Source organism: Pyrgilauda ruficollis, unplaced genomic scaffold, assembly GCF_017590135.1.
Source record: "Pyrgilauda ruficollis isolate IOZ18807 unplaced genomic scaffold, ASM1759013v1 scaffold12, whole genome shotgun sequence".
In the NCBI taxonomy this organism is placed as follows: Eukaryota; Metazoa; Chordata; class Aves; order Passeriformes; family Passeridae; genus Pyrgilauda; species Pyrgilauda ruficollis.
The window spans coordinates 13,888,853-13,916,146 of NW_024510321.1; the positions used below are offsets into that span (position 1 = coordinate 13,888,853).

The window sequence follows — 27,294 nt, forward strand, 5'->3', positions numbered from 1 at the left end:
GTGAGCCCACCAAACCCTCTCTCGCCTCATGGCTGTGTCATCTTCCCATCGTGTCTGGACAGCCTCCAGACAGCGGCTCCAGGTTCCCCACAGGACCAAAAATCCTTTTACAGAAGGTATGGGAGACGGATCTGCTGAGGTAAACTCCCCATGAGCCACTGGCTCCTGCCCACCGTTGTCCATGGGGAGCTTGTGTCCCACCATGCAACACCTCCAGCCCCCAGCCCAGCTGAGGTCCTGGACAAAAGCCAGGTCTAGGTGAGCTGGCCAAAGGGTGAGAGACGAGTGTTGGAGCAAGGTGTCTGAAGGAGGTAGTTGGGAGAGATGGGTTTGTCCTGCCCCTCAGGGTGTGAGGGACGTGTGTGCAGTGGGATATCCGCTAACAGGGCTCAGCTTCATCCTTGGTGAGCTCTGCTTCATCCCAGGATATTGCTCCCTGGGCCCCTGCACATCTTACAGCTGGAATATGGGTTTAGGTAAATCAGGCGCCCTGAGTTCACAAATACAGGGTAACTGTTTGGAGAGGAGAGGAGGGAGAAAATCAACAAAGGCCTTTAATATATTGTATGTCATCTGTACGTGACACTCCGAGACCTTCAAATGCTTAAACTAAAAACCTAAATATAATTTAGTTAGTAAAAATATACCTTAGTTATAATAAAATGATAATAGTGGAACTTGGCAACAGAGCAGCTAATAAATACTACACTTTTGAAATGTGCCTGGGATCCAAGTACATACTCTTTTACTGTGTAGTTAAGGCATGTGGCAGGACATGCTAGACCAAGATTTTCTTTTTGTCTTTCCAGTGGAAAACTAAAGTTCTTTGTTTAAGTGAAGCCCGTTGGGAATTTTTCTTAAGTAAAACAAGGAGCTAAAGAATTCCATTCTCTTTTGCCAACTTTTTTTCCTCCTTCAAGCCAAATTATCGATTAATGGGGCATTAAATAACAAATACTGCCTAGTTAGAATCATACACTTTTTTACTTAGGCTCTTTCAATACTTTCTTATTGGTGCTTCAAACACAGCTGAATTAAAAGATGAGATATTTTATTGGAAAGTACTACCCTTTCTAAACTTTTTTGACCTTATAAAAAGAAAGGTCAGTAATCTGAAAGCCATTACATTTGCATACTTACCCCTATTTTTGAATTTTTAAATGAAAAAAAAAAAATCTGTACTCCTTTAAGGTCTTCTTCCTGAAACTCATTCTTTGCCTTCCTCATTAGCTGTCTCCATTTCGGTACCCTATCGTTTTGCCAGCAGAGCAGCCATGTGAATGCTTGACCATATTTTTGTCTGGCTCTAGTGAAACCGTGATCTGACAATAGAATACTTTTCTCTGGGTTTTCCTTCTTCCCCCAGGGAACAATACTTCAAGGGCAACCTGCTTGTCCAGCATATGAACATGTGGAAAATCCACTGCTATGCACTAATGATTTTCAGATGGGCAATTGTTGCTGAAAATCATCCCAAGAGCAGCAGCTTCTCCATTGTAGCACCTAACCACTGTGGGATCACATTGCTTGTAGCTGCTCTGGAATAAACCCTTTGCATTTATGTACAGGGTGGTGACATCTGCTGCCTCACACATATGTGGTGACAAAATTTAGGGGAAGAAAAGGAGGTACAAGTTACAGTTGTGGTTATTTTTTTGGCCATTGTAACATGCATCAAAATCTGACACTTATTTTAGTATAAAAGTATAAATGTAGGAAAAAGTTGAGCTCTGCCAAAGATTCACAACAGCAAGGCAGAAGCACCCTAAATATTGTCCACAAATTAATAGCTTTGAAACTTGTGTTTTAAATATTTACAAGGAGACTTGTCACACTCTGGGAGAGAGAAAAATGAGTTTTAAATTTTAAGTAACTTCTATTACTGTTCTTAGAATATGCATTCTTTTTAAACAACTTTCACTTTTAATCTGTAATTAAAGCCAAAGTTTTCTTTTAATTTTAAAAGCTTGCCCTTGGACTAAACCAACATGGAACATTTTTAAACATTGATCCAAGCTGCTGTAGATACATTTTATTTAAACCACAGAGCCTGCAGTTGGATTCCTTGCTTTGCCAGATCGGCTATGAACTGTAAGTGTGGCAGTAATGATTGTGGAGTCCTGGATGCTTCACTAACAGTGAGGAGGGTTGTTTTTCTGGAGTTGTTCCTCCCTTTGGGCCCTATTCATGAATGACTTAATCTCTGTCTATGATCAAATGTCGTGCAAGTTACTGCGCACAGAAAAATCAAGGAATGCTTCTCTTTCCTGTGTTCCTTACATGGAATTGCTGTGCCTGCCCAGCAAGCAGTTGGAGAGTGGCAAGGGTGGGAAGCAAGCAGCAACAAAAACACACAGAGAAAACCACCAGAAGCAATATAAAAAGAGTGAGACAAAGAAAACAGAGGAAATTTTGTAAGGTCTGGTGTGCAAGTTGGATTGAGCCACGCTCAAGACAGCTCCAGCTTGTCCAGGCAGCACCAGCTGGAGGGGAAACTGGGCTTCAGCTGGGGAGTGTTACAGGGGCAATTTATTCACCACGAAAAACAAAAGTGTTCCCCAGTAATTTGTCTGCAGTATTTGCCATAAAGATGATTTCTACTGCATGTTTCTGTTAGCTTGTTTTTTCTTGAAAAGCAAACATTACTGCTTTGATGGGCAGATCTCAAGAAATTCAGGGAGCAAATGCTTCTTAGTGTTTTTATCGTTTTGACCTAATTGCTTGTGTGGTAATTCTGTCCTTTGACAGGATGTTACACCACTTTATTTGAAGCCAAGAGCAAGACTTTCATTACTAGTGATATTGATTACACAATGCATGCCATGCAAGGATTTTTTTCTTGTGATGTTTTGGTATTTTGTGAGAGGTCCAGCAGAATACCGGGGTGAAGTGGTGCATAGCTGTCTCCATATTTATACAGGTCTCTTCCTTACTTTTTAAGTTTCAACAAAGTTTTCAGTACGGTTAGGTTCTGTTCTCAGTTAAGAGTGAGGAAAGGACTTACATTATCAGAGTTGTTTTTCTCATCACCAACACCCTGCAGCCACTGCATGAAATTCTGTCTGTGTCTCCGTGCCCCAGTGTGAGGACAGATTGCTATAGCAGGACTCCCACGCCAAACAGTCACTGGTGGCAAATGGGAAATAACTTGACTCAGGTGCTGAACTCCTCCAGCTGTTGATGGGAGTTACACTTGTTTGTCCAGGACAGTGACTGGAATAGTCGTTTAGCTCTTTTTGAGATATTTTCCATCCCTTTAGTACTGACAATGGACTTAAAAGATGTAACTTTCTTTTCAGGTAGGTCACGGCTGGAGTATCATTTTAGCTCTAGGAGGGAAAAGATAGAAGAAAGGGAATGAAGGGAAAAATCGAAACTCAGAGCCAGGAAATAAATACAGATGGGAAAATAAAGAGCAGAAAGTTTTTGGAAGATTGTAAAGAGAAGATAGTGCTGGGAGAGGATGCTGAAAGGAGAATGCAAGATTAAGGACAAGAACAAAAAGAAAAAGGAAATAAAAGGGATCAAAGGGATGAAAGAAAGAAGATAAAATACTAAGGAAGCAGGTATGGAAATAATGGTAGGAATCTGGAGTGTAACAGGAAAGGGTTCTAGAATAAATTGGAGAAGGGTAGGAGATATCTGCATTTTTAACAGTAAAAAATTAGAAGTTTGATATTTTCCTTTTCAACATATTTGAGAAATGAGGGTAGATAAGCATTCAAGATACTGCCACTCTTCTTGGAAGGAACGTTTGAGTACAGTTGTGGTGTCTTGGCATTTCTTTTCATGTTACACAGCTAAGAGCAAATGCACTTCCAGGAAAGGGTATGACCTTGCTTAGAATACAAAGCAAATTAATCCAAACTATTGCTCCATAACTCAGGGCAAAAACACAGCTTATTCTGGGACTGGGAAGTATTCTAGTGTTGGTGGTGGTGGTGGTAGTGATGGAGGCATCTGTTTGTGTGAGGTGTGTGGTTATTAATTTCCCAGTCTCTTGATGCATCTGCAATCCCTGACTAAGCTGGACACAAAAGTATAGAATACTTCTCATACTTTGGCTTAATCATACCCAATCCAGACTTTGGCGGATTCTACCAAGACCTGTTTTGAAAACTGTAAGTAGTTTTCAGGCTACTGTCAGACAATTTGGCCAAGTGTGGAGGCTTCCTTGGCCCAGTGTTCCTAAAAGTTTTAACTTCTTTTAGGTCTGCTCCTTTCTGTAAATTTTTCAAATCAGATATTCTCTTTGAAATTTTTTCAAGTCATCATCTGTAAGTTAAAGAGAGAAATCTTCTTAACCTAATGCATGGTTGGCTGGGGGCAGTATCTCTGTGCTCCTCTGAGACGAGCATCTGTCAGTGGAGTAGAAAGGATATCAACTGGCATGGACTGGCTGTTTGATCCTGTATGTCAAAACATGCATTCCTGTGCAGTTCATGGTATATATGAACCTAAAATGTGTCATGCCAGATCTGATAATTACACATATAATTTTCAAGTTCAACAAAAGGTTTTGTTTCCTTTTCCCCCATCATTTTTTAAAGAAACAGAATGTATCTGAATTAAAAACGTGATTGGTGATGGTGAGTGGGTGGTTCTGTTTACCCTGCCACATTATATAGTACCACTTTTACTCCTTGTTTGGATAGCAGTCACAAGACCCAGATATCAAGCTGTGAAAGTATTTTTCTTGCAGCAGCCTTTCTTTTTTTGGCAGGCAGTGGCTTTGGAGATGCCTCGCATTTTGTCATGTGATTGGACTGCTGATGAGGTTTGTGTGTTGCCTCATTTTCCTGGATTCCATCTGAATTAACTCCTCTTTGGGTCACAGTCATTAGCACACTTCTGAATGAGTGGGGCTTTGCATCATAGTGTAATGAACACTAATACTTAATCTCTGTAAGGAAACACCCTGTAAAGAAGGAATTTGCTGCATTTGTTCCACGTGACAGAAATCTGTTTTCTGTACCTCCAGCTGTCCACACTGAAAAAACATTCCTTCTTCACAGTAATATTCCTTCATGAAACAAGGGAAAATGCGGGGAAATTACTTGTATGTAATTGTTCCATCTAAAAATATTCAGCTTAGTTTTGTAAACACATAAACTAGTTCTTTGTAAACAAGTTTCTTAATTTTCTTTAAACTGAGTATTTAGATGTTATTTTAGAGAAGCTGGGTATATCAAACACATATGGTTCCTATTGCATCAGGGGCTTTCTTAATTTTGGTGTTCTAATTGAAGAGACATTTTTGAAATCATGCTAACTTTACAGAAACTAATCTGACTTTGTTGGGTCTGAGCTTTATTCTTCTATCTGTCACCACACTCTGGAACCATTTTCCACTTTAAATGTGCAGCAGTAACAGTATACCTCATGGACTTTGAATTGCCCTCAGTACTTCTAGTGTGTGATGTGGAAATATGGTTTGGGGTAGTTGAGGCTGGGGAACTGACAGGGCACTACTTGAAGGGGAGAGAATTAGGAAGAGGTATTAGGGAAGGAATGAGAGTAGGGACTATAATTTATTCATAAGATTTTTGCCTTATTCATGGATAATTTATAACACAAAATACCCCAGACCGAGTATTATCTTTAACTAGACAAAATTTCTATCCACATCAGAGAAATACTGCAGGTCTCCTTTAAAATATAAGATACTCCATAGATGTCACGAAACAACTATTTCCCTCAGATAACACAAAACTTCACTTTGGCATCCGACATGTATTAATTTTCCCTCCTACAAATAATAGGCAGAGAACTATTAAGTTTATTTGAGGTGGGAGCATTTGAAATAGAAAACACATTTCTGTCTCAGGCAGTGCTGTTACGGTTTCTGCTGCGTGGGCTTCCACTGCAGGTGCACGTTCTGCAGAGAGCTGGGCCGGGTGGTGGTGGGGTGGGATGTCCTGTAGAGCTGAGTTGGAGCCCCCTCTGCAGCAGCACCCTGAGCCCTCTGTTCTGAGCTGAGGCAGCGAGCACACCAGGTTTGCCACTGACTAGGGTCTGAATCCTGGGTAAATCCACCTTTCCCAAAAATACAGAATATTTAACAATAAATTGCCTTTTTCTTCTTATTATTTTTTTTCTTATCCAGCAACGTGGATAATATACAATATTTTTACAATATAAAAGTCCACAAAGGTCATAGAGGTAAATTTATTTATTAAATGGAAATACTTGGGTCCAGAAACCATTATGAATCATTTTGGTGTTTTAAGTTCAGGATGCAGGGTAAATTATTCCAAAAATAATGGTAGCCAAATGTCATTCCCTCCAAGCATTTGTGTAATATCTATTTATCTGTGGGCAGATGACTGCTATGTATAATCAGAGGCAGACTTTTGTCAAATTGAGACTAAGTAAACACAGCTGAACACAAGCAAGTTGGACTACAATTTTTTGCATTCTGCCAGCACTGTTATGACCTTGAAAATGAATGTTTTTTCAGAGCAATCTGCTTTCAATATGAGAGAGTTTTTAGTGTTTCGAATTAACAAGTGTTGACTGAAAATTTGTTCTGTTTAATTTTAATATTTTTGTCCAAAATAAATGAAAAGTGTGTATTTGTCCAAAGGAGGGCATCCTTTCTGCTGCTTGGAAAGTAGGGATGTTTTGTACAGAAGTGTTTCTCGCATGTATCTATGAGAACAAGTACAACAGTTAGAGCTGTAAACTCATCTGAAACTTCATCATATAATCAGAGAAAATTTTCTATTGTTTACTTGAAACATAAATGCTTTTTTTTTAAAGTTCTGTACAAGTAAATGTGGAGTTCAGGCAGTAGATTTTATGCCATTACATATTTAGATACTGTTTTCATCATCCTTGAAAATATAGGACTCCTATTTATAATTTTTGCCCATTTTTCTAAAGCTTAGTGTCCTTCTAAACTTTTTGTACAGACCCTGTTTTTCTCTGATACCCAAAAAGAAACAAGACTGATTTTAATGCCAAACAGTACAATTTAAATCTTTGTTTTAACACGGATTTTCTGCTTTTACAGTACCAGTCATTAAAACAGAGAACATTTTGCTCCCTTGATTTTAAAGGTCACAGCATTTGGAGCTCAGAGAGGCTTTGGAGAGAATTCAAATAGAAGTCCTGATCAAAAATTTGTCTTTCAGTAATTACAGCAAGTGAGTGTCATCCATTGCCAATATCTGTGTTTCAAGGCGCTTCTTTCAAAGGGATTTTTTTTTTTCCATTTTAAGTGCTATATAGAAACCAGCTTACATACCAAACTCAGGAGTAGGACATGTGCACGGAGTTGTGGCCAGGGAAAACTTTCACAATGTCTTTGTGCTTCATATTCACAAGTCATTCTTCCCAATCTGCCTCTTTGGCAGGCAGCAATTACCAATTTCTGCCCAGTTCTTACACAGAACAAGGGTTTAGTGCCAGCAGCCGAACATGTACTGCTCCTCATATTTGATGGTTTGCTACAGCGTGACTTTGGCTTTGCAAGCCAAGTGCCATCCCAACAGGTAGCCTTGGATGTTTCTTGAAAGAACTCCTCTTGCTTCAGTTTTCTCTTCCCCTATCATAGCAGAGAAAGAAAAATGAGGATCCAGTTGGAAATGGGAGGAAGTGGAAAAAGACAGATGTGATAGAAAAGAAGACAAAACAATTGAGAAGCAATTTTGATTGAGAATTGCAATCACTGGATATGGATGAACATTCCTATGTTTTGTTCTCTCTACTGAAATGCAGATTTCACAAATAAAGCAGAGGGTGTTGCTCCCCTCCCAGGTCTATCTGAGCAATGTGGTATCTTAATGTTAACCAAAATAATACGGAAAAGTCCTTGATGCCAGGTTTTTAGACACTTTGTTGTTTCTTCTGGGCAGCTCCTCCTTGGGGTCTAAGGGCACAGATACTCACAGTGTCAGTGTCCTGGTTTGTATTCTGGAATCTCTGCTTCACCACAAAGGCTAATGAGTTTTATTTAAAAACAAACAAACAAAAAGGGAATGGGGCAGGTATCATCTAAGCCCCCAAAGTCTGGGCCTCTGGGTGTTTGAAGGGTGCAAGGCAAGTACTAATTGCAAAGCTTAGGACCATTCGGCAGCTCTCAGGATGCTCCTGCCTGAGACAGTAGTTGCCGAGGATGTGCTATCCAGAGAGAACTTTGTAGAAGATTTGCTGAAGCTGGAGTCACAGCTGATGATGGTGTCTGCCAGCGCTAGCCAAGAGATGCCTACGAGCTGGGTGAGCCACTCCCAGGGCTGCTGGGGGGGCTGGTTTTGCCAACACCTCACTGCTTTGTCTGGCTGAAGTGACATGTTGGTGCCACCCAGCTAGGCTGGATTTTGTGCATCCTGATGAATCCACACTATCAAATGCAGCATTTGCTGGTGGTGCAAGGTCTGTTTGCCCTTTGCTGGAGAAGGAGGGGGGGCAGGATTTCAGGCACTGTCCACAAAGGGATTTGCTGTGTCTGCTTTGCAGGCCCTTTGCAGAGCCCCATAAACTTCACAGACTGTGATATATAGGCAATTGTTCTATGGGAAAGCTTTGGCTCACGGGCAAAAATAAAAAGTTCTTGCAAAATTAAAGAAAAAGCCTTTCTTGTTATAAAAGTGGAAACAGAAGTACTACTAATAATAGCAGCAAGTTAATTAAAAAACATGAAACAGTTCACAGAGCTTAAAGAGTTTGTGTTTGTAGCTGCCTGGCTTGCATGTCTGCTGAGAGTCCCCCTCTTATCCTCTGGTCAAAAACACAAAGCCTAGAGTTGAACTGTGTTGGAGGGATCAAAGGAGCTCATTTTCTTTCACCACAGTTATTTCCTAAAAAATATAAATGTTCTTTATGTCTGGAGCCATGGCTTTGTGTCTCATTGATTTTCTTTATAGAAGTAGAAATTCAGGATCTTAATTCTTAAAAAGCAGGTGAGAATGCAAGGCTATCTGTACAAATGTATGATTGTTGCAGATGCTGCTTACCCTTAGGAAAATGTCTAAGTAGATCAGGGAAGACACATTAAAAAATTCCATAAGTGTGAATTACTCTGAGATAAAATTAATTCAATTGCTCATTGAACGAAAAGTTCACAGTGATTTCCAATTGCATCTGTGTAAGGAATTATGTTCTATGAATGCTGGTATTTTCTAAATTTTTATTCACATATCTATAGCTCAGTTTCCCATTGCAAACCTTGCTGGGTGAAGAGTTTTTGGGTTTTTTTGGTTTTTTGTTTTTATTTATGGTAACATGAAGAAAGACCAATTATTTATAATGCTGATAAAGTTTCTGAGCTGGTTTTGATTTATAGAGCTTCCAAATTAACCAAAATTTATATTTTTTGAAGTATGTTGGTTGATTTAACCATAAATACGATATGGTTTTACCATAAATATATATGTGTGTTTTACGTCTGATATGGCAAACTATTGCAGGAGAGAATTTCCTGGCAGAAGTCTCCTGGCTTCCAGGAAAACATGTATGAGCTAATGTAAAACAAATACGTAGTAAATATGACATTATCACCTTCTGCAACTGTCTTACATATTTTTGAAGCACCTTATGTCTGCGTCAACCTGATATTTTTAAACAGTATTCACCCTATTTTGAGGGAAAATGTTACAAGGGCTACTTTAGATAACATTGTCTTTTATCTTGGGAGCTGATAGCCAGCAATTCAGTTAGGTTTTAGAGGAGGCTATTGGCTTTAACTCCTTTTAGATCACACTCACTGGTCAATGTGTTGGTACTTTATGGGAGAAATATATTTTATACCTATGGATAGTATCTTTTTCCTGTGGTAATGGTACACTGTGCATCAATAACTCATAATCATATTATGAAATTTTAGTAATAAATTTATTACAAAATATTTTTTGTATGAAGGGAATGGATTACTTTTAATCACTCATTATTTAAAAATATGTATCATTACTGTCACAAATATTATTAATACTATTTTAGTCCAGTGTCTATTTAGGCGCAGCTTCCAGTGGTTCGTGTAGCTTTTTCAGGTGAGAACTGTTTGCAATGATCTCAGAAAATCGTCTTCTTCACCCAGAGCAGCAGCCTGAGCATATTGCCTGTAGTTCAAAAACTCTGTTTGAAAGCAAATCTGTTTGCCGTGAAATGCTGCGGCTCGGGGTCCTCCACAGCTCAGCAATTGCGTCTTTGCGAGCTGCTCTTCCTGAGGTGAATGGCAAAGGCTTTGAATGAGCCTCGTTGTTAGGCAGCGTGTCTGCCCTTGGAGAGCAGAACGGAGCTGCTCTCCGCGGCCCCACGGAGCGAGCTTCCCAGAGGCTCTGGAAGCCGTGCGGTTGTGCCATAGCAGGAGGAGCAGGCAGTGTCTCCGGTCGGCAGGAGCTGTAAGCCCTGTCTCTCAGCAGTCTTTGCCCTGTCTCTCAGCAGTCTTTGCCCTGTCTCTCAGCAGTCTTTGCCCTGTCTCTCAGCAGTCTTTGCTGCCATGCAGGTCCATTATCGAGGTGCAGCGTTGCTGTCACGGCTCGGGCGGTGTCTCTGCCACGTGGATGGATGCTCAGTGCCCTGCTACGTGCTGCTCATTTACTCAGCCCGAGGCCCGGAGTGTGCAGGGAAATCTGAACCCAGTCCCTGTCTTGTTATCAGCTGACGATGCTTCCCCGCTGGTTTCTTGAAAATCACTGTCTCCAAAAGCAGCAGTGTGTGTTGAATAACAAACCCCTTCACATTCAGGCTCTTCAGGTTTGGGAACAGAGCCAACATTCTTGAAGAATGATTTAGTGGCCAATAAACATCTGCAAGGTCTGTAAGACTGTCAGAAGCAGTAACACAAAGTAAAGATCATATCAGTAGCAATTCCCCTGTCCTGACAAGGCATTCAGTGCAAATATTTGTTCAGTCATCCTCACCCTCATTCCTGTTATCACAGACGGTTTCATACATTTTGCCAGAGAAGCAATTTCATCTTCTTCCACAAAGCTGTTCACATCCAAGGCCTCTGCAATGTTAAGTACTGGCCTACTACTGTTTCAGGACCTCCCGCACGTGCTCCTTCAGAGTCAGGAACCTCGTCTGTCTTAGGCAAAGGCTCCGCTGTGAAGGGCGCTTACAGCTTTCAATTAGCGAGCATCTGCAGTGTTAAAGTTTGGCTGCTCCTTGAGAATTCAAGCCCTGTGTGGCTGGTTTATTCCACTGCACCAATCTCCATGATAGCCCAGAGAGGCTTTGAGCTCTTCTTAGTATGGTTCTTCTGCAGGGTTACTGGAATTGTGCTGCATTAGGACTCAAACCATTTTAAACACAAGACGATGTTTAGAGTATAGAAGGAGGTGTTTCTGCTTCTTCAAAAGCTCTTGGCAAATAGGCACATCTTCCTGAATAACTCTGGGCATGATGTCCTGCTCCAAGAGCCTTTTGCCTTTTAATGCACTGCCCCTCACTCATTCAGTGAACAGGAAAACTGAAAACACAGCCCTTCTTGATTGGCCTCCCAATTTACTAGAATCTCTGAGGGCCTGTTTAAAAGGTGCCTGGGAATATTTAGGTTTGGGAAGAAATCCTGTAATGGAAATAATAACAGTGCAAGTTGTGGTGAGCAGGAGCATGAAGACTGCAATAGCTTCACAAGGGAAAGAAGAGGAAACAAAACTGAAGAGCTGATTAAAAAATAATGCTGTCAAACACTACAATCACTTTTGTGCACCTGGAGATGAGAATAATCCACAGGCAGCCCCTTCCCCTGCAGCTTACTCAGCACTTTCTTTCTGCTGATTATTCTGCATATGGTCAGGGAGGTGTGTGACTTCTGCTTTCTGTTTATGTTGCTGTTATTCCTTGGGATGCTGAATAAAGAGCTTCCCATCACATTTCGAGCTAGATGAGGAAAGAGATGTTTTTCTGACATATATGACCTGGCCTAGTTTGAAGATGCCTCAAAACCTATCTTAAATCCTCACTGGCTGCTCACTGCTGGTTCTGTACTACCAAAGCTTCAGCATGAATGCAGCTGAGTCCCTCTGAGGACAGGATGACTTCATGATGTGCTGTTCAGTGCCACTTGATACATTCTACCTGGCCCTTTTCAAAGTTTAATAAAGGTGTTTTCACAAAACATCGATTGGATTTCACAAATGGATAAGTAAGGCACCAAATTATTACAATTTAAAGTAATTTTAGCTGTGTAAGACCTTGAGGATGCTCATGGTTTCATGGCTTTTTATGCATGCAGAGCAACACTTTAGTTATCCTCATTTGCACCTCTGAGTGCTCAGCCATGCTAAGCTGGAAGCCCAGGCTCTCAGTCAGAGTCTAGAGACCAGAGAATACACTGTAGCGCCTGTGAAAATGTTATTTAGAATGACTTATTGAGCCTCATACAAACCTGTAGCACAAGCAGAGAGACTGTCAGTCACTAACATGAAGTATTTAATGTGCTAAGTCCACCTGACTGTCTTCTCTCTTCTTGTGTCCTCTTCCTGCAACAGCCTTGGAGCTGCTGTGTCATGGCACCAAGGGTGTGCAGGGAAAGGTGTCACTGACTGCTGCAGGTCCAGCCCTGGCACAGCTCCAGCATGTGCCTTCAGGAAGCGGTGACCACAGAAAATACCACGTGTGATTGTAGCGCTGTATCTCATAGTGTGAAGGCAGAATGCTTAGCCATTCCCATTTTTACACAAACATAATGTAGAAGCAGATACAGGTAGGTATATATTTGAAAATATCTGCATCTCCTTGGAGATATAAACAATCTTAAATTTCACATATAATGCCTGGATTTGCAGGATCTGTTGTGCAAGAGTTGTCTGGGTTACCGTGAGGCTCTTTTGCAGCTTACAATGATTTTTATAGCTGTTTGATTGCTGGAGCCCTGCTGATGTACTTTTCTTACAAGCTCCTTGAATTTGTATGCTTATGATCTCACAGCACAGTAGGTTTGGGACGCTACTTAGGTGTCTGGGTTTAATATTTGCACACGTGTCATCAGTAGTTTATGTGGATATTAGGAAAAGGTTCTTCACCCAGATGGTGGCTGGGTGCTGGAACAGGCTCTCCAGGGAAGCAGTCACAGCACCAAGCCTGCTGAAGTTCCAGAAGCATTTGGACAATGCTCTCAGGCTCATGGTGTAATCTTGAAGCTATCCTGTGCAGGGCCAGGAGCTGGGCTACAATGATCCTTGTGGGTCCAGCTCAGGATATATTCTGTGATTCCGTGGTAAGTACTGTGCACATATCAGTACCCCCTGCAGTGGGTGGAAGAAGCTGTGTTTAAAGAGACCTTATTTTTCAGTTCTTTGTCTTAAAGGCGAGTGAAAGAAACTGAATTTTGTCTCTCAGATAGTCACCCATTCTTTACTCCATGCTTCTGGCTAAACACACCATGGAAATCAGTTCTGACCTTCACTGAGGAGTTCCTTCACTTGCCTGAAAATACAGCACCTTGTAATTTAAATTGTCTTTGTACAGCATATGCTTGGCTCTCGGGAGCAGGAAAGGAGCTGGCTCCTGCAAGCAGGCCTGCAGGAATGGGTGGCACGTTTCTCTAAATTCTGCAAGAAGCTTCTGAAAATATCCTGTGTGCATGCATTCATATCATAACATTACTCCACATATATAGGGTCTGCTCCCAAACCCACAGCCAACTAGCATAACAAAATCAGATTTTACTGCTGTCGTGTCAGCCTAGGGTTGAAATATGGCTTTGAAACCCTCCCTTTCACCCTGCTTTTTTAATGAAAAACAATCGTGCTGGAGTGTAATAGTGCTTACCCTGGCTGCATTTGACTTTAGCTTTTTATTTTTAAAGCCTTATTTTAGTCTTTAAGAGCTCCCAATTAAAATCTTTAGATCCAGAATGAAAGACTGAACGTGCCTGCCTGTACAACAGCAACTTTCCTGGGTGGGAGAAGGATATTTTTGTATTAAAAATAAAGAAAGTTGACATAGTGGTATGTTTTTTCCCTTTATATTTCTTACTTCTGTTTTTCCTGGTGAATCTTCATTTGCCATTTTGTCATTTTCTTTTTTTGTAACATCTCCCATAGTCTTTCCTTTATTTATTTTTTCTCTTCCTCTTCTTCTTTTTCCTCTTTTCTTTATTTCACCCTTCCCCTTACCTGCTGCCTAATGTGGTTTTCAATCTTAACCCCTAATGGTTTGCAACAGAAAGGCAAACCATTTCATCTGATGAGTCAGCACAGCACGTGTTGTAAGTCCCTTCCCAAATATCACACTCACACACACACACACACACACACACACACAAAAGAAGCCTAGGTCAGATGTTCCTTTATGCATTGTGAAATTCATGTGGGAGACAATCACCAAGGAATCTGACAACACTGCACGACTCAATGAGGAACATGCCAACTCGATGAGAAAAAAAATTATTTCAGTCAGCTTAGAAGCAAACTTGTAAAGAAAATAAAACCGTATAACCATCAGTTTGTTAACAGCTCACCTCAACACTCACAGCCCCAGCTCCCATTATAGGCCTGGCTAAGAAAACAAGACTCCCACAGTGCCCTGAATCTCACCAAGGAGAACACGTTGTCACTGGTCAGTGGAAAGCTAGAGTCAGCTGTGACAGCCCAAACAGTGAAGTGGTTTACACCAGTTTTTTTATCTATTTTGCTAACTCATAAATTCTTACATTCATATGCATAATTCAAGACTCTAAGACCATTTGCACCAAGCCTACTATTATGTGGGGCTTTCAGTGCACTTATTAATGCAAATATTAATATAGACTTGCAAACTCAGTTCTCTTTTATGATTTATAAAATACACCTATCACAGTCTCTGTGGGCATGTACACTCATTTTATAAAAATCACATGTATTAAAATGTAATTAGATGCTTACTCCCACTGCAGGCTCCAGGCTGCACAACGTAAAAAAGTCATTGGATGCTCAGATATTCAGCAAAAAACTTGAGTGTTAGCAGTCCTTCACAGTTAAAGCTTATATGTGAAGTTTGAGGCAAGAAACAAATTGCAAGGAAGTATTTCACAGAAAAGTTTTGGTCTAGGGCATGATGGAAAAGGGATGTTTATAACATTGGCAAGACCCACCATATGGATCTTAATAGAAGATGTCAGACCAGGGCTATGGCTGTTCCTGGGAAAAAACCCACTGGGTGAGCAGGGAAAAATATTCACTCTAGTGGTCACTGTGAACATAAATTGTCATTATGCAGTTTGTTCATCTGAAAGGACATAACAGCTGATGACAGGTCAGTTGTTGTACTTGGTGTCCCTGTGAAACCAAAGGAGTGAGGTAACAGGGTTGTGGGGGTGACTTCACTACAAGCTGCTCTGTAACCTCCTCCTGGAGGAAAGAGAGCATTGGTAAAATAATGCTTTGCTGAAAAGGAGCTTTCTCTAGAGCCTGGGCCCAGAGCTCATTCCTGCAGGTTTCTGACAGCTTTCCTCCTCCCAACCAACTAAAGGACACGGCAATAAATCTTTGTCAGTAGAAATCCAGTACACCCCTGAGATCGGAGCAGCTGTGATTGGTATCCTGCGCTCTCCCAGGTCGCGCTGCCATGCTGTGTCTGCAGCCACAGGTCACCTGAAACTCCAACAGGGACTTTCATTCCTCCACCAAAAGGTTTTGCTGCGTGAGCGCTGCCAGCCCCAACCACAGTTTCACACAGACCTTCCCAGCCCAGGACCTGCTTTGGGGCAGGAGAGGACTCTTAAAAGACAACACTGAAGGGATCCCATGTGGAAGTGGCCTGGGGTCTGCAGGAGATCAGCCACCGGGGCGTGTTTGGGGAATATTTCTGTACGAGACTCTGCGGTTTGGAGTCTCTTCCAGCTTGAGCTTTCCTGTCTGCACTTCTTCGTAATTCATCCTTAATAAGTCTACTGTCCCTGAGGAAACTGGGAGGATGGTGCAAAAGGAAGAGGGTTTTAGGAGTTTCAGTGCTGGGTGGGATGAGTCCTGTCTGTGTGTGGAAAGCCTGTGGCAGCGTGGATCGCTGGCTGAGCAGTTATCCGTGTTTACAGGCTCATTTGTCTGTTTACATTAGGCTCAAAATGGGAGGCTGCAAGTGTAAATATGGGATGGCCAGTTCCTTCTTCTTCCAATTCTAGCTAGAGAAGCTGAGGTTTTCTTGTTTTTCAAAACATGCTGTAGTTTTTGCACCAAGATTAAATGACATTTTTTATAAGAGCCCTGGCCTGCTGCTTTGGGCTACAGTTTCCCCTCCCTTGCATTGCTGAGCAGCCTGGGCTAAGCCACGTTCCCTCCCCAGATGTGGGTGAACATTAGTGGTGTTGTGTGGTTCACAGTTTACTTTGGGATCCTTCAGGGGTAAAGGAGCTGTGTCAATGCAGAAGAGCACAGGAGTATTAACTCAAATTAACCTAACTTTGTTCTTGGGGAAACAGAGATCTGAAAGTCTTATGTGCCCTGAAATTGTGGTTTGGAAAATACTGGAGTCAAGGTGTGTGTGAGTATATGACCTACAGAAATACTTCATCTCCCCACTAATTTACTTACACATGTAATATTCATTTTTCTTTCAGCTGCCCCAGTTTATTTCCTGTTTCCCCTTTTTTTTTCCTCTTCTTGCTTGTTTTGAAAATGCTGGTCAACACATGTTAAACCAGAGTCTCCAAAACCAACAAAAGAAAGTTCAGGAGAGGCAGTGAGAGAAACAACTGAATAGTGTTGCCAATTTTAAAATGAAGATAAGTTATACAGGACCTTTTATTGAACCAACAAATGTTTTATAGTGTTCACCATTTGAGGCCAGCAGGGTTTTTTTCTTCGCTCTTCTATTTTAAGCTAGAATAGAAGATGTGTAATTCATCAGGAATCTGTACATGTTTAAGTAGCTTCAAAAAATACTACGGTCATGTGAGACTGACCTACTGTGCCTTGACTTCTATATCCATTTTTTCCCCACTACATAATGTTCTGTACCCTTCCATCTCTGTCTCATTCCCTCATTCACACATTCTTTCCCCTGTTGGTTTCAAGCCATCTTTGCTTTGTCAGTGTTACCTGATAACACAAAGCAGGGTTTAAGCCAGTTGTTGTGGCTCAGCTGGAGCTGGATACCACAGGGAGTGGGGAGCAGTGTGAGGCTGCTTGGTGCTACGTGAGGGCTCAGCCTTGCCCTCGCTGCTCCCAGCAGGGCCTTGGGGTGTAGCTCATCACTGCACACATGCAGTGCTTCGTTTAGAATTCTCAGATCCAAATGATAAAATGTAACTGTAATTAACATTATTTAGCACACCCCCGAAGTCGTCCAAATATATTAAAAAATTATTAGTCTGGATGCAGTGAACAGTAAGGGTCTGAGTTGCTCTTAAATATTTGAATGTGCTGCAAGCTCCGTGTCACCAGAGAGCCTTTGTGCATAGTAAATTGGAGGTATGTGATGCTGTTGTGCAGTTTAAGGTTGGTTTGCCTGCAAGAACACTGGGCTTCATTTTCTTTGGCTAGTCCTTTCCGATAGCAGAAGAACAAAGGAAAACATTTTAAATATAAGAGAAATCCTGGAAAATTCTGTTCTTAAATGCTTTTGAAATAGTCAAAATATTGCCTAGGCAGTATTTTGACTTTGGATTTCTGAGTGTCATCTACATCTCTGCAAAAATGGGACAGCAGGGTACCTTGCAAGAGAGTTGTCAGGATCAGCGAGTTAATATTCATGAAGAAATTTCATGGTGGAAAAAGAAGATGCCATGTATATTATTAATAATTATGTGAGTCCTGAAAAATACCATGCTGTATCACAAAGCTGGTATTGTCTGGTGTCTACACTCTTGGCACTGTGCCCTACAGTAAACTGTATACTGAAAACTCATACTAATGGAAAGGTATACAGAATTCCATTGGTAGGTGATTTATAGTGACTTCCTATTATAAACAAGAGGGAACAAATATCCTGCCTTGCTGGTTTCTTTGGGTGGATGTTGAGAGCAGAATGATACATTCTTGGCCAGGCAAAAGTGATTCTCTGGGTGCTTACAGAATGAAGCACCAGAAAGTGAGATATAAATGACAACACCTAATTTTAAATGATTAAGTTTCGATTTTCACAGTGTTTAAAACTTTCTGGCTACAGAGAAAATGACCACTGTTTTAAGTGATTTCCAAACCTGTAGCAAAAAGGCATTTCTGATGTTTAATATTAAATAGATTTATTATAGGATCTCAATATATGTTGAAGGCCTACCACCATCCTTTGACAAGAAGCATAATCCTTTCTGAGACACTGCAAAACATGTTCAGCAGCAGTTTCTTCTGGTTTCAATTACTGAATATGCTATTGAGCACTACTGTTGTTTGTTTAGAAAAATTATTTGTGCTGGCCAGTTGTATGCTGTTAAAATGTACTTATGTCTGTGTATAGTAAGATAAATATAATTTTTTAACCTATCAAAATGAGTTTTGGGAATGGTGTGGAATACCATTCCACATTCATCAGTGCTGGCTTTCCCAGGAGTCATTTGTCACACTGATCTAATATTGAGCAGTCTGTAGGGGTTTAAATTGGTGTGACAGCTTGCCTTGTTCTGACTTTTGAGAGAGCCACACTCTTCAGGAAGAGACAGAGGTTCTGCCACTGAAGGCGTATGAGGTTAAAGGTAACCACAGTGCTTGGAGAGAACACCTCTGGTGCAACTTTGGCACCTCAAGGTTGGTAAAGTGCTGCTTCTCATGTATAGAGAGAGGGTCGTGAGCGAAGTGCCCATCAGCACTTGCTCTGGGGTGAGTAAGTAAGTAGCTGAGGCTACTTGGTGAGATTCAGGATGCTCCATCGTTTTTTCATTCCTGTCATCACCATTTCCAGAGAGATTACCCAGCCCCAGTGCCGTTTCCTTATTGCTTCAGAGATGAAATCTAGGGATGTGTTGTGTGATGGTCAAGCAAATGAACACTTTCCATTTTGAGAATTCAGTTCTTTGATTATTTTCATGGAGCAATCTCACCAAAATGTTGCTTTTAAAGTTGAAATATACTTTGCAATTCTTGTGCAGGTACCTCAAATATTAAAAGTTTCAATTATCAAAATCTTTAATTAGTAGTTGGAGGCAGAGCAGGTAGGTTACAAAAGATGAAGAAAAAGTAAAATATTGAATAAGACTCACTATTTTGCAGTTTTTTAATATGCTTGATAACATTTTGTCATCTATGTTCTTTCTCTGGGGAGTAAAGAGCCAGACATGACCAGCCTGCATTTCTTCCAGGCTGAGCTAAGCCATTAAGGCTGTAGTTATCCTAGCAGTGTCTAATGTCTCTATATAAAAATAGATATGAATCATTGATATACTGAATAGCCAAAGGAGAGATATGGTCCTCCCCCTATCCAGCTCTCAGCACATCCACATGGATGATAATGCTGTCCAAAGGACAAAGTGTGAGGAAGGGGCCACAGAACAGGACTCAGGGATTTGGCTTTGCAGCAGCACTCACAGACATTGGGCTGCAGTGTTGAACAGAATGGCTGAATCCACTTGTTGGAGGACATCTCTGTTCTTTATGAATGGAGTCCAGACAAATAAAGATACAAATTTATGTGACTTAGATAGCAGTTTCATGGCATGTGAAGTGAACCCCACTTTCGCTTTGAGTCGCATCAAGTTGGTTTGACTGGCAAGATGTCAAGGAGAGCATAAGGGAAGGTCTTTGTCTCTCTCACTGAGGTTATCCCCAACCAAAAAAAAAAAAAAAAGTTAATACTTATTTCCTTTGCTAAAGGCTGTTCAGACACAAGGGAGCTGCTTGGATGCTGTGGTAGTGCAAACTGGCATAGGCTGTCAGAGGTTTGGTATAGCAGAAAAGGATTTTTGGCAAGGAAAAGAGGGCCTGTTCTTTGAAAATATGGATTTTCAGACTTCATTGTACTAACATGCTTTGAGAGCAGTTATTAGCCAGAGCTTTGCAAATTATCAGTGATGGTTTTATTTTAACCCAGTTCTGAGTTTCTTTGACATAAATTATTTGTCTGAAAAAACCATAAAATATTAACAGAATAAGAAAATATGTGTGATTCAGGAAAAATCTTCAGCAAAGTTAAAGAATGGGCAGCTCTTTCCTCCTGGATTTTATTTTTTAAGTTTTGCTATTACTTTTATATACCATGAGCAAGATGCTTTCTTTGAGAGCTGGCTAAACACCAGTAAAAAATATTTGCAAATACTCCTTCAAATAAATGCTGGAATTGGAATGTGTGTCACCATTCACACCTACTTCCCTCAGAAGTTTGTACAAGCCATTTTTTTGTTCATAGGAAATATTTTCCAACAGCAAAAGAAAACTGACAGATGCTTGAGAGAGGTGTATTTATATCCAGGCTTGCTGTGGCAATGATCTTCTCTGTTACTTGCCATTTCCATTTCTATACCTACTGATCTATTCAGTCCTCAACATCATCTTGAAAATTGTCTCTAAGTAGAAAAAACAATGAAGCAGGGCTGAAGAATTCTTCATAGCCAAGGACAGTGTGAAGAATGAGACTTTTTGTGTCTCCAGTACCTCTTTCTGGACCAAATGTTTCTTTTTTCCTTGGTTACTTGTCCTCTGCATAGGCTGGTCTTCCCCTTCTTGAATCCCATTCAAGCATTGTTCTAGTAAATCTTAACAGATACTGATTTAAGCCATGTACTTTTTGAACAACACTTAAATCTTGGTCACCTGGGAACATTTATTTATAAAGCTGTTTTTCAAAAGGATGGAGGGCTGCTAGATCAGTTTGTCAAACAGTTGATCTCTGAAATTGCAGCTGGTCTCCCTGTAGTTCTTTAGTGGGGCTGTGGTCTCCAGCAGTAACCTCCGAGTACTGAGCAGTGCAGCTGAGCTGAATTATTGGCTGTAGGAGACAATGGGCTGCTGGCCGTGGTGGGCAAGGTTCCTCCTCAGGGAAGGGCTACCAAGGGTTATTCCACTGGAAGCTCTGTTTAAAGACAAGATCAATTTTTAATTAATAATCTGATGGAAATCTAGCAGCAAGGTTGATTTTATTTGGGAACCTGGCCTCGCAAAAATCTACATTGCTTTTTGAGATTTATGTTGTGTTAAGAGGCTTTTTGGGTCTTGTAGCCATTAGTGCTCATGCCATTGCTGTTTCTTTGGTTTGACCTGTTTTCCATAGGAATTGCATTTGGGCATTGGCTTCTTGCTCCTCTATAATGTATTTCTGTGTCAGGATTGCAAACCCACTGAATAAAGCTTATACATTTCTGCCTGGCAAATATTTCTGGCTTCTCTGGGATGTGAGGACTTAGTGAATGAACAAATATGACTCTTGATGAGGAAGTGTAGCTTATGCCTGTGATGCAATTTCATCTCTGAGGGCTGTTAACCAGGTGTGCTTGTTACTTGTGTCCCTCTCAGCTGCCTCTGTGACTGAGGCACTGCCTGGGCAAGGGGCACGCTGAAACCCACACACATCATGTGTGCGTGGGTGGGAGTCCTATTTTTAGTGCATACTAGAAGGCATTCACTAGAAAGGCAATTTTATTTTTAGGTTTTGCAATTCCTTATGTCCTTGGTATTCAAAACATAAATATGTTTTGAAGAACTCCTCTATTACCCTGAAAAATGTAGGTGAGCCTTCAGGAACAGCTACACCTTCAGTGTAGCTTTCTCCAGGAAGATGCCTGCATGAAGCTGGTCCTTTATGCGTGTCAAAGCAAAGATTTTCTTTTAGAGCTGGTAGCAAATTTGGAATAGTGGTTTTTCAATATGTCTATTCCCTGAACATGCTTGTTTTTAAAACTATTAAAATAAAATAGACTTTTCTTTTCCTGTTTTCAGAAAATCTGGAGAATGGACCAAATAAGTGTGAAAGGTGAGTAAGGGACTTCACAGTTCTCCAAAACTATTGTTGCTATTACAGTTTTCCTGATACCACGTAGCTATGTAAGATGTGTGTGTAAATATTTATTATTGCTTGAATCTAGTGCAGCTAACAGAAGGGGACCCAGCAAAGATGAGACGTACTGGAAGGAGATCAACGCAGCTATGGCCCTAACGAACCTTGCCCAGGGGAAGGATAAACTGCAGGGAACTACCAGCTGCATCATTCAGAAATCATCACATATATCAGAAGTAAAGACTGTTAAAGTGCCATTAGTTCAGCAGTTTTAAGGGATGGGTCCTCTTTCTTTTTCACATCAAACAGACATTTTCCCCACAGGATTTGTTTTCAGCAAAATCCGATTCACAGACAGGAGGAAAATGTGGAAAATAGGTCCCCTTTTACAGAATGGTCAGTTAAAAAAAATTAAGGTCCCTTCTGACTCAGATATTTTCATTGTATTAAATGAAATGTTCAACTGCTTCTATAAAAGGCATGTAAATTATAAAAACCCTGTTTTTATCAAAACATTAACTTATTTTATGTTAATCGAAGTGCGTATAAGATGTTTGCATTGCTATTACAGTAAGTGCCTTGCTTTGAAAAAATAAGCTATAACGTGGGCATAGTACAACAGTGTTATGCCTCAAAATGACAATGCCATAATGCTTCAACTTTGTATATTATTCCAAGTGGGCTTAAGCAGCCGAGGGCTACACACATTACTGCTGAAGGCCCTGGAGACTTGTGCTTATTTGACTTGTACAAATTGATGAGTCTTAATGAAATTGTTACATCATTCTCACTCTTTTTTAATCAACAGTGTTATAAAAATTGTACAGTATGTTTTGTCAAAGTGACGACAAGGTTGTTATGCATGTTTCTTACCTGTATATGCAGTATATGAAAATACCAAAACCATTCCTTTGAAAAGTGCAATACTCTAGAACACACAAATTTAGGAAATAAGTTAATTGTTCAGATTATTTTGAACTTATACATATGCTGTGTTGCTCATTAAAGATTTCTAGCTGAGAAGGTTTTAGTCAGACTAGTTGTAAATCCAAGTTGAATTTCTATAATTTTAAAGCTTTACTAGTGACTTACTGAAGTTTTGATAGAAGTAAAATTGGTTTCTGCTTGTACAAAACTAAAACTGTAGTGCCATTCAGAAATGTTTCCATGGTGGAACTTATTACTTTAATGTGGTTTAAACATTTTTATTTTGTATGTACTGCATAAATGAGGACAGTTGATTGACATTTCACATTTCAGTAAGAAAAGCCTATCATGTAAACTATCAAAGCCCAAGCAAGAATCACAGAAGGAACTGAAACATTGAAAAATCTCAGCATTTAAGACAGGAGGGTTTTAAGAAGATACTAAACCATGTATTAAATGTCATGTCTCTAAAATTGACTGCTATTGAGTGTAATAACTATCATAAAACCAGGTTTATTTTTAAATTTTATCTGGAGGTGTACAAGTTATTCTTAAGTCATATAACAATAGTCTAATGAGGTTTACAGTGCTTGAATAAACAATGGCAAAGCCAAAACCAATTTATACAGAATCTGTTACAGAAAACTGGAAAAGAGCTGATTGTTGCTAGGATTTGGATTTTTTCCTGTGGGTATCCTGTCAGGTTTTTTCCTACTTATCCCTTTCCTTGCTTCTCTTTCTGGTGAGCCATCAATGAACAAGACAAGACTTTAGTTCTGCTCCTGCTGAGTTTAATGGCAGAACTCCCACATCAATGGAAGCAGGACTATGTTAATGATGTAACTAACTTGCAAATAGAGGCTGTTTCAGTTGCACTAAAATAGTCAAGACACATTGCAAATATCAGCCTTGGTGTGACTTCTTAGGAAACTTCTTGATGTAACATAACGTTGTTGGTTTTATTTAGTGTACAATGAAAATTATTTGATATGAAAATATTTTGTACATATATATTTTTACTTTGTTTTCTAAATTGCTGATTTGCATTGACTTAAAGTGCCAAGCAAGAAATGTATGTTGTGACTGTATGAACAGTTGAAGTATGTTTTACTGACTTGCATCATTATATGTCTAAGATTCCATGACATTAATTTTTAATACTTTACTGGATTTTGGCACAATAATGTGAGTTTATAACTAATAGCAGAGAGTTAATACTTCACTTTTGTTCATACTATTATAAGTTATTCTGGTATTAAATATTTTGTGACAATAAATTCATGGTTTTGACAAACTCTTCTGTTAGGAATATTCAGTGTTTTTGTCTGTATAAGCAACAAAATTTGTCATGTAGAAAGGGTACTTTTGGGGACTTCTCTGAAGTAAAACTGGAGAAGGCAAGCCATTGTATAAACAACTTGTTAATGGTTCTCTTTTCCAATGATCAAAGCACAAGAATAATCTGTAAAACACATCAAGTGGGTTTTAAATTTAAGAATACTTGGCCTAATTTCTTGTTACTGTTTCCTTTAATTTATTTTTTTTTCTACTGCTGCTTTAGAGTTTTCTGAAAACACAAATTCTGATGAATTATGTGTGTGTCTTTTTTAAATAATGAAAGTCATGATCAGTGCTGAGCCAACAGCTAATGAAAACTCAGTAATTATTTATGATATTGGAAAAACAAACATTATTACTATTGCTCTTCTTTGTTTCAACATATGTAACCATTTTAGTAAAATAAATAACTGCAAACAACATCTTGCTGGTTTGAATTAAATATTCATTTATCTGTCCTTAGGCCTTTGCATTTCTGGTTTCCTGTAGTAGTCAGGGTTTCCCTGTAGTGGGACACAAAGCTGTGATAGGCAAGGACAAACAGAAAAGTTATTCTGATCAATACACCTTGTGTTACGTAGTTGTGTGAAGTAGTTTAGCTCCTACCCAATGAAAATGGCTGCAGCAAGGTTTGAGTAGTGACTGCTAATGACAACGTGGCATGATGCACTGGAGGAGTGCAGGGGGGAGCCGTAGCTACTCACTGACCTGAGTCCCTGGAGGAGGTCCATCAGCTGGGAAAAACTTTGGTCATTTGGGTTTTTTTGGGAGCACAGGCTACATTTGCCTACATTGCCCTGTGTGGATATTTGGCTGAGGAACCTTGGTGGAGAAGGAGATGAAGTCAGCCCGTGCAGAAGCTCAGTGCTCATAGTAGAGAGCCCAGTGCAAGTGATCTCTTAATTTTGTGCTTGGCAAAATTGCTCCACTTGTGTGGGAGGGGTGATAGCTCAGATTTGGTGGGCAATCAGCACTTTCAGGTTTTATGTCCTGCTGATCTGTGACAAAAGCATACTGCTGCAACACCTCTGGCCACCCAGCATGTCAGTGGAGATCTGGATATTCAGCTGACACATGAGTTCCTGAAGGAGTATATACAGCCTGACTTTTGCTGTAGGGAATGTGTAAAAACACCCACATCTTAATGATGCTGAGCTACTTGGCACCTACTTTGTACCCGAGTCTGACATGAAGACACCAACTCAATCTGCTCCCACCTACTCTGTCACATCATTTGCCAGAGCTGAGCACTCCAAACTGCTATAAACCACTGAGTAAGGGGAGCTCCAATTTTCAATTCAGTAGTTAGAATATATATTGGGCTCAGGATTACAGACTCCTCTCCTAGCACCACACAACTGCTGCAACCACTGAGCTGTAGTTCTCACTTTGTAGCCTCATATCCTCCACTGGTGACCTAATGCATAAATACATATGCCAGGTGAAGCATTCCACCAGGGAGACTGAGACCAAGTCCCAGAACAGCACATAGACCATTCTGAGGACATTTGATAACTTGGTGGCTTATGTTTTAACTTGGAGTTTGGCAAAGGATGGCAGCTAGACTTGGATACCCACACACAATGCGTGAAGTGGCCACTGTACTATGAGCCAGAAGGAGAAGATGGGGCAAGAGGTTGATAACATATCTGTACTGTGAAAGGAAGAATGGATATAGCTTTGGCTATGGGAAAGTCTATGCTTAAACCCGTTTCTTCATGATTTCTTTACTCAGATTTTCATTATATTCCCTGGCTTTGATGAATTATGTTTTTTATCTACCTAAATTATCCATCACTGGAGATCAACAACACCAAGTGTGAGCTATTACAGGAAGCAGCTTTGGTTATAAAAATAATCATGAGCTTCTGGAATTTGCTGTAGTTTTAATGCTCAGAAAGTCCTTTTTACCCTGTGTGTCATTCCCAGCAATAGGAGACAGTTTTGGAATTCTTCTGCATTAGTCAAAAGGGGCCCTGCACCAGGGAAAGGCCTTGGTGGCTGCCCTGGGGGATGCTCTGAAATGCCAGGGAACTGTCTTCTCTCCCAGATTCACCACAGTGAGTGGTGAATTAGGAATCACTGGCATGAGGAATCACTCAGGGCCAGTCAGGGAACATGCCAGTGGGGCACAATTCACCCTGCCTACTATGGCACTGCCGAGTAGTGGGACCGCAGCCACCAAGCTCGGATCCTCCTTCAGGAATCTTTCCAGAGGCTTTCAGGTTCCATCATGCCTCTGTATCTTTCAGTCTTGTGGAAGTCCTGGGCCATATTCCTCACATGGCTTCTAGGGGGCGGAGGAGATGGCTTTATCTGCTGGTGAGTTCCCTGTGTGGGGTTCAAGATGAGACTAAATGGGTCACTAAATACCCAACTTTCCAATGCTGCAGAAAAGCTTCTATAAATTTAGCTCCACCAGGGTTATACAAGTCTTATACATAATTTCTGCATTCAGAAGAGCACTCAGGACCTTGGAGCAGCTCTGGCAGAGCCATGATCCTGGTAATGCCAGGAGAGAAAAACAGAAAAGCAAAGCTTGCCACTGCTCCTGGCATTGCCTCAGGTGTCCTCTTGCTGTGTGGCAAAGGGAAGGGTGCAGCTGTTTCTATCATGTTTGACTTTCACAGAATCACAGAATCATGGAATAAGCTAACTTGGAAGGGACCCACAAGGATTGAGTCCAGATCCCATCCCTGCAGAGCACCATTCTCTGGAATCACACCATATGCCCAAAAGCATTCTTGAACTTCTTGAACTCTGTCAGACTTCACGGTGTGACCACAAGACTGTGTTGTCTTTCAGGTGTTTTTCAATACCTCCCAGAATAATCTCCATGACTTTATCAGGGGCAGTAAAGTGAGACTGACAGGCTTGTAGTTTCTGGGGTCCTCCTTCTTGCTCTTCTTGAAAACTGGGACAATGTTTGCCAGCTTCCAATCAGGTGGGACCTCTCCAGATTCCCAGGACTGCTCAAAAATCAAGAGAGGTTTTGCAATGACACCAGCCAGCTCTTTGAGAATTCTTGAATGATTCCCATCAGATCCCATAGATTTGTAGGGATCCAGCTGGGGAGACAAATCCTGCACAGTTTTGGGGTTGAATGGAAACTGATCATTCTCATAATCAGGGTCCTTCAATCATCATCCCCCTTGGTCCATCTTCCATGTTGAAGGTAGAGGCAAAGAAGGTATTAAACACCTCTGCCGTGTCCATGTCCCTCCCTCTTTGTGAGGTGAACAT

The 27,294-nt window shown here is 40.7% G+C and overlaps 1 protein-coding gene across 2 annotated transcripts in view; it reads left to right on the forward strand.

The window, feature by feature from the left end:
- MKX (mohawk homeobox) overlaps positions 1-24,467 on the forward strand; it is a 48,769-nt gene extending 24,302 nt beyond the window's left edge. For both annotated transcript variants that reach the window (XM_041490174.1, XM_041490175.1), the window contains exons 5-6: positions 21,729-21,762; positions 21,875-24,467. In XM_041490174.1, coding sequence (XP_041346108.1) covers positions 21,729-21,762; positions 21,875-22,061 — 221 coding nt within the window. In that variant the 3' untranslated portion in view covers positions 22,062-24,467. The remainder of the gene's footprint in view (positions 1-21,728; positions 21,763-21,874) is intronic.
- The last annotated feature ends 2,827 nt before the right edge of the window (positions 24,468-27,294 follow it).